This window comes from Medicago truncatula, chromosome 3 (genome assembly GCF_003473485.1).
Source record: "Medicago truncatula cultivar Jemalong A17 chromosome 3, MtrunA17r5.0-ANR, whole genome shotgun sequence".
Lineage (NCBI taxonomy): Eukaryota > Viridiplantae > Streptophyta > Magnoliopsida > Fabales > Fabaceae > Medicago > Medicago truncatula.
Window position 1 is genome coordinate 10,960,087 of NC_053044.1, and position 12,933 is coordinate 10,973,019.

General features: G+C 34.1%; 1 protein-coding gene across 2 annotated transcripts; it reads right to left on the reverse strand.

Annotated features, from left to right (window-relative positions):
- Positions 1–1,363: 1,363 nt before the first annotated feature.
- Positions 1,364–6,170, reverse strand: LOC11410817 (putative disease resistance RPP13-like protein 1). 2 transcript variants are annotated; one of them, XM_039832472.1, is made up of 3 exons: positions 5,940–6,170; positions 2,048–5,901; positions 1,364–1,676 (listed from the first exon to the last, which is right to left on the reverse strand). In XM_039832472.1, exon 2 carries the CDS (start codon positions 5,878–5,880, stop codon positions 2,074–2,076), a length of 3,807 nt encoding a protein of 1,268 aa, XP_039688406.1. In that variant the 5' UTR covers positions 5,881–5,901; positions 5,940–6,170; the 3' UTR covers positions 1,364–1,676; positions 2,048–2,073. The 2 variants fall into 2 exon arrangements, with proteins under 2 accessions (XP_039688406.1, XP_003599400.2); XM_003599352.4 differs by having other exon boundaries at positions 2,048–6,170.
- Between the last annotated feature and the right edge of the window lie 6,763 nt (positions 6,171–12,933).

A 12,933-nucleotide genomic window follows, 5' to 3' on the forward strand; every position in this document is an offset into this window, starting at 1 on the left:
ACTCATAAGCACTTATACTGTAAGCGCTTATGCAATAAGATGCAAAATAAGTTGTCTATCCAAACAGGGCCATTTCAATCTGCATAGAGGGTCTGTTAATGTTTAACAAGTGATCCTGCTATGTGTGTTCCACACTACTTTCATCCTCGATATGAGTTTGGAGGTATTTGTCTAAAGAAATTTATTAATTTTGTATCGTTCAGAAGTATACTTCTAAAAGCATATGGAATTTTAGTTACGAGGTCGGGAGAAACATCAGAGACAATAAGCCACACCGTGTCCAGGAATGAATCTAGTATTTTCTTCGGTGTACACGAGTTTCGTTCTGAAGCCTGAAACAAATATAATGTTGGTGTCGATGTCCTAAACATTTAAGTGAGTTAGAATGTTGATATCATAGTCAGAGTTCTTCATTGAAATGTAAATTACGAAAAAGAAATATTGTACTTACATTCGCGAAAGAGTCTTGTTCATGGTGGTAGATGAATGGAACCAGTCACCAGTTAGATACAGCAATTCTCCATTTATTCTTTTTTTTTTATTCTTTTGTCCATTTCCTCGGAACAAAATGAATTATGGTTGGTCTGAAGCCTGGATTTAAAGCATAATATAAATAAAATAAGTACTTGTAAAAAATAGTTGATGATAACTGAGTTATACTACAACACAAACAATTTTATTTTATTTTTCTTCTTTTTTTTATTACCAAAACCCATCCCCAAGTATCAGCAAAAGATGGTACATGAGTTGTGTATACTATCACATTTGGTTACACAAATGTTACAAAGTCTTCATATTCCCTTTGTTGAAATAGCAGTGGTTTACAATTGAATTTCCCAACTTTTAAACAATTGATCATTCTAGTTTCATTCTTTTGATATATAATTACTAGTATCTGTTAATAAGGCCACCTAGATTGTATGCTTTAAGCGCGATTTAGTCGGAGATATTTCTCATCTTTCATACAAATTCTGAGCTACTAATAAAAATGTTCACAATAATATAATACAGTAGATTAAGCTAATGAAGAAAAGGATTACACACTTACCATTACCAAGAGGGGAAGCAGAGGTTGTAAGAATTTCGGAGGCATTGTTTACGACAAAGGTAACTATCTCAGAAGACAAGTTTAGGCCTTAGCAGTGAAACTTAAAAAGATGACTTATACAGCAAGGAAGTTTTTTAGCTTGTAAAGGTTTTGTCAATGAAGAGGAATGCAGATATTCATTCAGATCATTCTTTCAGATCAAATATATATACACTTTCTCGAAGAGAAATGAAACGAAAATGGATCTTAAGGTCTCAACCAGGATCAACTATATGATTTTGAAGAAACAAAATTGTTAATTCAACAAATGTATATAGGAATATGAATATTTAGAACCAATATTAATTCAACAAATGCATGGTTTTATCATACGAGCATTCATTTAAAATTACAAATTAAGAATCACGTTGCAAACAAAAAATGTTACAAATTAAGAATATTACAAACCCTATGAGCATTCATTCAAATGATAATAAAATACAAACTGACTATTAGCAGCTAAGTAAATTAAATCTTGTGGCAATCAATGGAAGCTGCTGAGTCTTCAATTCCTCATAAAAAATCAAAGAAGCAGTTTTCTTCAATTCATCAAGTGAGCAGATTATCATCCACATAGGCCTTTGATCTCCTGAAAAGTTGAAATAAGCATTTTCCTTTGATTAGCTCCAAAGACATGATTGTTCAATTTTTATTGTTGAGATTAATGCAGCAGTTACAGGTTTTTCCAAAGATAGTTTTATAAGCCCAAAAATAAATAAGAAACCAGTTTTCCGGCATGACTTATGTAGTTATATATCAAACTACCCGAGCTACATTAATTGATTCTGGAAATCAAATAAAATATTCTGTGCAAAATGTATACAAAAATTGGTCTTTAAAAATTCATCTTTTAAAAAAAAAACAGAGATTAATTAGTTGCTAATATGAAAATATTTTGAGATATCTTTGGATTTGATTGTTATCGCAATTAATGACTAGAGAGGTAAAAGAAAAACATACCTGAAAACGGGAACACAACTTGTCTATCATATTGTGACTTGGTCGTTTATTTTTATGACGGGGATGTGAGCAATTTTGGAGCAATGTTCCTTCCTTTTATACCTTTCTTCTAACAATGGGCAATCATAGATGTCCAGTTCCTTAAGAGAGTCAGGGAGGCTGTCTTCTGGTAATGATTTAAGCTTTTCACAACCATAAAATGTAAGTGATTTCAGCGAGGAAGGGAGGCAGTTTTCTGGTAATGACTCAAGCTGTCGACATTCAAAAAATACGAGATGTTGGAGAGAGGAGAGGTGTCGAAGCCCATTTCCATCAAAGGACTTCATTTCAGAGAGATGATGGATTTCCAGAGACACAAGGGAGACGGGTAGCAATGACTCCTTCATCAAGGTGTTAACTATATCATCACCCTTTCCAATACCCAAGTTGGAAAGTGCTGTCAAATATTGGAGACCCCATTCTGTCACAGGCAGTGCTGTTCTTTTGGACTGTATCATAATTGATTGTAATTTGGGAGGTAGACAAACTCCTTCACAAAACGACAACTCTGGCCAATCTAGAGTCAACCGTTCAAGAGCGGCAAGCGTGTCCATCTTAAGCTTGACTTCAAATAATTCAATTGAATCATGGGATATGATTATAAGTGATTCGAGGCTCGACGACCGAGGTGAAGACCTTTCTGAAATATAAATGGAATCCAGACTCCTACAATCACGTATGGTAAGTGTTCGGAGCGCAGGGAAACCATCGAGTGGAAAGGATGTAAGTGAACCACAGCTATGATCTAAATGTAGAGTCACAAGTGATGTGTAATTGCTCCACGTTTCAGGAGGTAGGAAGGATAAATTCTCACAATTTTCAATATGAAGTGATTGCAATGAAGTGGGTAGACCACTTGAGGGAAATGCAGTGAGAGAAGAAAGATTACCGAGTCCCAAGAGTGTAAGACAAGTGCTTCTCAGAATCAATTTTGGCACAGATGACAGCATAGCGCACTTTTGAATCACTGCATGTTGCATCATACATGGAGAATCGCTCCCAAGAAATGACAATTGGGTCCTTCCATCAAGCCCATCAATCTTAAAATTTTTTATTGACGACAACCAATGCAAAGTGGGCTCTGTTTCCAATAGATGAGAACAACCTTGTATTACAATTTCTTCTATGCAAGGAAGGTTGCTCGGCAAATGTCCCCTTAGTTCTGGACAATTATGTAACTCCATAGCTCTAAGTTGAGGAAAAGCACATTTTATGCCTTCAAAGGGAATCCATTCATTCCAATTTGGCATGTTGTCGAAATTTATGCGCTCAAGGGATGGAAATGGTTGGAAGGAAGAATTAGAACCATCTTCAATCTGGACATAATAGAACTCCAGGCCAATTGTCTCCAACATGTTCATACCACATATTTTTAGGACCTTCAGAGAAGGTAACTGCCCTAAGGGTGGAAGTATCACACAATATTCACAATTAGTGATGCGGAGGGATACCATGTTAGAAAACGAAGAATTTCCCAACCAACTAGGAAAACTTGTCCCACCATGGCAAATATTCAGGCTCTTCAAATTTATTGGTGGTTGCAACATATCAAGCACAACTTTCACTTTTTGCGACTCTTCACTTTGTTTTCCCCATATCAGCTCTAACTCCTGAATTTTCTCTTTGCTTTTCAAGTTGGCATCATGTGCCTCTTTGGCATCAACAACATTATCTAGGTTCTTGATGGTAAGTTTTCCTTGTAGGTTTGGGAATTTCCTTAGCTCTTTGATACTTAATCCTACATGTCTCTTGCCCACTATAAATAGTGTGAGAGTTTGAAGGTTTTCTAGTCCCCCAATTTCTACAGGAAACTCATTTATGTTAGTCCTGCTTATATCAAGGTGACGTAAACTTACTAAATTTCCAATATGTACTGGTAATTCAGTGAGACTCCAACAACTTGATAAATTCAAGGTCTGTAAATTGTAAAGGTTACATGTTGTATCAGGCAAGCTTTTGATTTTACTGAAGGAGATATCTAGATACCGCAACTGCACCAAATTTCCAATTGAATCTGGTAGCTTGGTGATGTTTACATACCCTGATAGCGATAACACACGCAACCTTTTTTGTGACGGTAGAAAATCATCAATCAACTTGAAGGATAAATAATTGTCCGTCCACGTCATCGAGCAAATACATAGGAAGCTTCGCAAACATTTAAAATTGTGTAATTTCTCAAACTTCATGAAAATGTCATAGTATTCTTGGTTATATGAGAAGTGACGAACATTTTCAAGGATGTCACCACATTCAAGCCTGCAACAACTTTTTCCTGATACGAATGTTGCTAAATCATTAACAAGGTCATGCATGACAAATTTTTCCCCACGATCATCATTGCTTAATTGTTGAATTAACGATCTCGATAACAATTCAGCAAAACAATCATCACCTAATTCCTCCAACTTTTTCCCCCCTTGAGAACAATCAAGGAAGCCTTCTGCCATCCACAACAAAACCAATTGCTTCCTATCGAGTGGGCAATCCTTTGGAAAAATTGAACAATATGCAAAGCATCTTTTCAAGTGAGAGGGAAGATATTGATAACTCAAATGCAAAGCAGGAAGAATATTATCATTTCGCAAGTTCCATATGTTGCTGTTCAAAATTGAAGTCCACTCTGTTATGTCTACCTTTGAACGGAGAAGTCCTCCTAGTGTTTTAGCAGCAATTGGCAATCCTCCACACTTTCTTGCAATCTTCCTGCCTATTTCTTCAAGGGTTGTGTTTGTACTATTGTGAAACTCATCATTTCCCAGTGCATGCTTTGAGAGTAAAGTCCAACAATCTTCATTTGATAGAAGATCTAATTTATGTATAGGAAATGTGTGTGCCACCTCAGCTACTTTTTCTTGGCGCGTTGTTATAATCACCATGCTTCCAGGTTTTCCATCAATGAAGGGGCTTACTAGTTCACCCCAATCATTATAATTGTCATTCCACAGATCGTCCAACACAAACAAATATCTTTTCTCCCTCGAGATTTTCTTTAACTCAACTCGAAGGACATCAAGATTATTGCTTTCCGAAGTTATGGAAGTGGCAGATTCAAGGAGAGACTTTGTTACTCTCATAATATCAAAATCCTCAGAGACACAAACCCATGCCTTCAAATCAAAATGTTGTTGAACTTCTTTATCATTGTAAACAAGTTGGGCAAGGGTAGTTTTTCCTAAACCTCCCATGCCTAAAATTGCAACAACACCTATATTATTGTCGGTTGTTTCTCTCTTTGAAAGCAACATGTTCATTATTGTCTCTTTGTCATCCTTCCTACCCACCATGACAGATTCATTTACCACTGAACTTGAAGGTGTTCTACGTGAAACCCTTGTGCTTTTAGTTTGCAAACGAAGTATATCTTTTCTCTTTTCAAAATGTTGCAGGCTTTCACACATGATCTTCATCTGGGAATTGATCTCTCTATAGAAGCTATTGAAAGGAGATAAAAGGAAGTTCCACACCTGATTACTTCTGTTTCCAGCTTGTTTACTCTCCATTGTGCATCGCAGGGAATCATAACTGATTTCGTGAAGCAAATCCTCGGCATCAAAGACAGCATCTTTCAAGCCATCAAGCCATTGTTTGACAGCAGGATTGTTGATCTGCTTCTCTTCTGCGTCATCCAGCACAACTTGAAGAGTGAGCAGTGTTGTTTGTAACTGCCTCAAGAGTGAGTCATTGAGTTTGGTGTTTTTGATGTAATCAAGAAACTCTGTTGAAGCAAGTTTCTCAACTAAGGTCTGAACAGTTGCAGAGAGAAAAGCTCCTCCTATCATAGTTGCAGCCATCTTCTGTTGATATTGTTAAAGCAAACCAGCAACTAAGGTATGAAACTTGTAGATAATAGTATGGAATTTTGATGGAAATTAAGAGCTATGAAGATTAAGGGATAACAGTAAGTAGCAAAGACTCAAAGAAGACTTGCTTGTGAATGAATGGATAACACTAACAGTGCTGTTTTTGAATGGTTGGAAGTGCATATAGATAACTTTTCTTATCTATAATATGTATCATCCAACAGAAAAAATAAATGCTTGTTTGTGGACCCACATTAGACTAAAGCAATTGGCATCTTTGAAGTTTGAATGATAAATTCTACTGTAGACCATTTCAATATATACTCGATTGTGGATCAACTAGTATTTGAAAATTGTTAGAAACTCTAATGATGATAGTTATTGGCGTTTAGAAATAGAAGCTTACGATTCTCTTTGTCCTCACCGCTAAGACAGTGACTTGATCGGTGTTAACTCGGCCAAAAAAGAGAACGAAATTAGTCCTTTAAATTTATTTTCTCCTTGACTCTTCAAAATGAAGCTGAAGTGCTGGACCCATTGATAGCAATTGAAGTTTGAATATTATTGTTGTACTGTGTGAGCAGTTAATAGAGGGCCACCTCTTTCCTATTAATATCATCCAAGGATATTTGAAAACTGAAATTTTTTCGAACAATATGTTATCATCAGTAACAAGTCATTGATGAATGGCTGCCTATGCGTTTCACTGCCCTTGAAATTTCAGTTTAGTTTCACAAATCTAAATAAAAAATATTAAGAAAAGTCTTCGCTGAGGATTCTATATGATATTTAAAAACTTATGTATCAATGCCAAGTGATGTGAGCGGGAAGGTTCAACCATTAATGTCAATTGCATTTGGCCAAGAACTTTAATTTCTTCCAAATGTTGTACAATGAACAGAAGTTTATAATGGTATTAGTATTCACTTCCAGATATGATTTGAGAATATTACAATGCCTAGTACACCAATCTTTCTTATTTGAGAACAAAGTTTCATATAAGCCCATACCAAAAATCAACATAACAGTACCAGCAAGATAAACATCTGCAGCTACAAGATTCATTTAATTTTTTGTCATAGAGAAGGCTAAATGTCAGTAAAAACTAAATCTTATCAGAAATTTGGACAGAAATCGAAGTAAAGTTAAAACAGAAAAAGAAAAAAGTTATTTTCATGTTGTTTGTTTGGAAATATGCAGGTAAGATATGATCTAGAATGTTCTTTCTCATAATGATGGAGAATAATATTTTTACCAACTGCTTCAACCAGGCGTAGAACCATCTTTCCGGTGTGAACTCCTTTGACACAACTTGACCAATAAACTTTGTATGCATCGACAATATAAACGCAACCCTAAAATGAGCATGAATAAGTTAAATACATGTAGGCTTATTCCTGACACGAATAAGTTTCTTAATTTGACACTATCTCGAAAATGACCTGATCAACACAACCATATAGATCACTTTGTTCAAATCATAAAAGAATAAGCATTAGGCATTTTGTAAAATTTGGTTATGATGACAATGACAGACAGAGGATCTTTTATGTAATCTTTCCAAGGTTAAAAAACTCATTCTGCTTATAGATTTTTACATAGCAACCAATCATATTAATCAAGGTGTAACAAGTGAGAGCCATTGAATTGAAGTTATTTTTACTATAAGATCATTGCAATATGGTAATGTCATAATATCCACGCATGGGCTGGGGGGCATGAAAATATCTAGCTTATTTATTTCCTTTTCGTTTCATATTTAGTGAAAATAGTCTCGCAGGTTGTTTGGCAAGCATTGAAAGCAAAACTAATAAATATGTTATTGGTGGGGCAAAGACTAAGAATCTGTTTCTATTTAGTAAAAAATAGTGAATAACCGATAAGTTAGCTTATAGTGGATGAACTTACAACAAACCTATAATGAATAACTATAGCAGATAAGTTACCTGATTAAATCAGCTTATATGCAAGGAATGACATAAGAAAGACATTTATTTAATATATAGATTTTCCAATTAATGCTACAAGGGTAATATTGAAATGATAAATGATAAGCTATAAACCACTTGAATTAGCTTATAAAAAGATGCTACTCCCCGTCTCTAAATAACAGTCGTTTAAGGTTTGTGCACGATTATTAAGAAAATGATTAATTGTGTTGATTTCAATGGTAAAATTAGTATCATTTATTAAAACACTCTTATTAATTATTAATTGTAGTTAGTGAAGTAGTTAAGTTGGATGAAATTCAATAAATAAGGGTATAATAATGGGAAAAAATAATAAATGTTGCATTGGTATTCTAAAGTGACAATTATTTTGAGAAAAAGAAAAAAATGCTAAAGAGGCAAATATTGTGAGACGTAGGGAGTATAAGCTTATAAGAAAGTGACGGTTATCAAACAAGTCTTTTTTAGGCAAATAAGTTTACAAGATATAAGCTTTAAAGTCAAATATGTGTGGCTTGCTCACAGACCCTAAGTAATTTAGTTTAATTTTCCATTTTTATTTCTAGTTTTCTTGCTTGTACACCACTTTTGAATAGGTACTATAAATAATATTTTTTTGAGAAATGAAAGTATATAATTATGATTTCTGTTGACTGATATTGATAGTTTGAGTTTCAATGTGTCAAAATGTAGTGTCAGGATTCAGGAATGCCACTAGAGATGGGAAAGAATAAACAACCTACGGAATCAAGTGTTCGTGACCCTGAAAAAAGAGAAGAAACTTCTGTTAAATGTTTTTCCCCGTTTGGCTTCGGGGTGAAGGAGTGGTTTTGGAAGAGGCAACACAACCCAAAGAAATGTATTGAAAAAGTGCATGAAATCTACACAAAGGAATGCGTTGAAGTAGAGTCTGGACTCTTTCTTCTTCCTGATGACATTCTTGAATTGTGTTTGGATCGTCTTCCATTCGAAGGTCTCAAGAATGTTAGGCTTGTTTGCAAGAATTGGAGTTCCTTCCTTACCACTGAGAGAATCCTTCAAATAATCATTGTTGCTAGCATAAATGATGGAATAATCATTGTTGGAGGAAAATCAAATATTGGCAAAGTAGTAGGTCCAATTAAAGAACACAATGAGGTTGTTTTTTTCAATGCTGTCACAAAAACTTGGCATAATATGCCATCTATGAAATATTCGAGAGCTCTTCCTTTATTAGTAGTCATTGAGGATTCTATTATTCCTTGCAAGTATTCATTTTCATTAGTAAAATGGCTATGACATGCAAGTTCATTGGACAAAGAAAAAGTGATCGTTCATCTACAAGCTCAAAGGTCTTTAAAAGATCATTTTTATTGATTGCTATAGGAAGAACCGTGAACGAGTCATTGTATCGTGGAGAAATTTATGATTCTTCAACAAATGAATGGACTGATATACAAAGTCTTCCTTTAGATTTTGGGGGAGTTAGTTCTGGAACTGTTTGTAAGACCAAGTTTTATGTTTGTTCAAGGAATGAAAAGCTTGCAGCATATGACATAGAAAGAGGTTTTTGGATTGTAATTCAAACATCTCAACCATTCCCATCTCATGTATATGCTAATCCATACCACCCTCATCTCGTATCTTGTAATGGACGACTTTTCGTGATTTCCAGTTGCTTTTGGAATGGACAACATTCTATGGTTAGAAAATTATTTGAGCTTCATCTTGTGGATCATACATGGACTGAAAGCCGTTGGATTTCGATACAGTTTCGAATTCGATTCACTTGCACCCGACCCAATAGCATTGAAATCAATGCACATGATCAGTAAGCAATGATAAGATAGTTTTATTTTGTTGGAGTCTTTTACATCATCTGTTAGAATAAATTCACATTGAAATTTTATTTTTTTGACAATCAAGTTTTGGTTAGCATGAGCCTATATAAATGTCAAGGCTATTTTACTTTTCTTGAGTTCTTAGTTTGCAACAGTTATGTTTCATCTCATTAACAATAATTTTTAATTCTACGAGAGCTTTCAATTCAACGGATTGATTGATTTAATATGTCATCTACAAAGAGCCTATATAAATGTCACCAAACTTGTGATTTTTGCACATTGGAGCTTTTATTTTTTGACATAATTATTTAATTTAATTTTTATTTAATAGAAAACAAATCTGAATCTTTGAACTCCATTCTTCTTCTTCTCCTTCATCTCAGTTCTTCTTCATCATCTCCTTCATCACAACCCGTACTGTAGTGGTATGAAAATTGAAAAGGACGGCAAGAAGAAGAAGGAAGTTACTATTTCTAGGTATGGGTTTGCATTTCGATCTCACCCCTTATATATATATATATATATATATATATATATATATATATATATATATATATGCGTGTGTGTGTCTTAAGGAACAATTGTGGAGTATAGATTAGCCAATTTTTAATTTATCTTAGTTTAACAATACGAAGGAGAAAAAGAGAGCAATTTATCTGGAAAAAAAGGAGATCGTGTTATGGTTTATCTTAGTCTAAATGAACTTTTTAACCTTCAATTGCTTTTAATACGAATATTTTTTTTTACCGTATTTTTCTCTTTCAATCATTCAATTTCCATACATGGTCATCAATGATATAGTAGAAGCATATTTATTGGTGAAAATGAAAATCATTATGGATACGTGATATTATTTAATTTAATCCATACAACTAGGGGTGTTCGCGGTGCGGTTTGGTTCGGTTTCAAGCATAATAATCATCCAAACTGCGAGAGAAAAAAACATGCGGTTTGGTTCGGTTCGTTTGATTTTTAAAAAGTCATCCAAACCAAACCAAACCAAACCAATGCGGTTTGGATTGGTTCAGTTGATGCGGTTAATCGCGAGATAAATAAAAAAATTACATTAACACTAATATTGCCAATTAGTACCAAGCAATTTTAATTATTCAAAAAAAGAACTTGAAGTTCCAAAATAGCATTAAAATACCAATAAAAGTTATTTATCTAAAATAACATTACAGTACCAAAATAATATTTAAGAACCAAAAAAGAACAACTTGAAGTTCCAAAGTAACACATTATCATAGCTGGATAGTGTTGGGCTTGGGCTTGGGTTCACTTTGGTATTGGGCTAGTACAGTACTTACTTAGTTTAATAACATTGAGTATTTTTGCGGTTTGGTTTGGTTTGGTTCGGTTGCTGAGATGCAAACCGCAAACCGAACCGAACCGCGCGGTTCAGTCTAAAAGTCATCCGAATTCATCCGAACCAAGTGCGGTTTTTTGCGGTTTCGATTTGGGTTGGTTCGGTTTGCGGTTTTTCTATTGGGTTGGTTCGGTTTTGAACACCCCTACATACAACTGTCTATTTTCATCATCAACATGTGTTACCGACACTTAGGGAGGAAATATTGGAAAAAAGTGAACTTAGTTAATTTAATAAGAAAACTCTCAAGACTCTTATGTCTGATTGTCCGATTGTCCAAAAGGTCTATTATAAATTGCATAATGATTTTTTATATTTAGTTAACTTTAATAGAACACATATGATTGGTTTTCTGGTTATTGTATACTAACAGTTGTAAACCAACACACGTAAAAAGATATGACGGAACATCATCTATGTGGTATATACCAACAAAGTTTGCAGTACATACCATACAAATTTTATGTTTCATTTTACTATAACTACAAAATTTGTAAAGTCTTTTATTTCATTCACATGAAAGCAATACACACTTGATTGGATGCACGATACTAAGGTTGTATGGGAGTTTTATCTGAATGACCTCATGGGCAGAATATAGTACTTCGAAAGGTGTGATTTATGAGATGTACACAATACTATAGTATGCATGATATACCAATTTCATCTATTTTGTGAAACTAATGCACTTAATTATGTGAGTAACTAGCTGAAAATTGTATAGCATATGCATACTATTGTATTGAGTACATTTCATAAATCACACATTTTGAAGTACTCTATTCTGTCCATGAAGTCATTATGGTAAAACTCCCTTACAACCTTAAGATTGTGCATTCAATCAAGTGTGTATTGCGTTCGAAACAAATAAAGTTTCATGTGAATGAAATAAAAGACTTTACAAATTGTAATTATAGTAAAATATGTAAAGTTTCTACCGCAAACTTTTTTGATAGGTCCGTCATATCTTTCTTCGTGTGTTAGTTTACAACACATTAGATTAATGACCTATACAATAACTAAAAAACCAATTATACATGCTCTATTAAAGTTAACTAAATTCAAAAAACCATTTGAGTTTTGAGAGTTTTCCTATATCCCACGACCTCAAATTCACTTTTTGCCAATATTTCCTCCATGTGTAAGTAAGTGTCAATAACACATGTAGATGATGATGATAATAAACAGTTGTATAAATTAAATTAAAAAAAATCACATACCCATAATGATTTTCATTTTCAGCAATATGTATGTACGCTGCCAAATATGCTTCTATATCATTCATAACCATGTTTAAGAATGGAAAGATTGAAAGAGGAAAATATTGTAAAAAATAAATAAAAAATACATCCATATTAAACTAAATTATTTCTTTCTAATGATGATATTCTTCAAATGTGTTTGGGTGGTTTCCACTCAAAAGTTCCTAGAATGCTAGGCTCGTGTTCAAATAATGGAGTTCCTTAATTACTAATCCTAAACTCATTCGTATGAGAAAGATTGGTACTCAATATCAACATCTATGGTTGTTTGTAGGCATGACAACAAAACCCAGACCCGTGGTTACCCGCTCGAACCAAACCCAATTTGACGGGTTTTCCCCGTTTTGACTGGGTTTGGGTTTGGGTATGAGTATGGATTTTCCCCAATCTCAAAACACGGGTATGGGGCGGGGTGGGGACGGGTTTTCCAATTGAGTTTTTTTTTTTACATTTTTTGTAGAACTGGTGGCTATTGGAATAATGTATTTTATTGATCGCCTCTTTTTCAATAAATAATGTGAAAAAGTGTTTCAACTGTGATATTGTATTCAGGAAATCGGAAATGAGTTGTGATCCTTGAAAAAGTGGTATGATGAATTTCAGCTAATGGGTGTAACGCTAGACATAAAGACATTCAACAT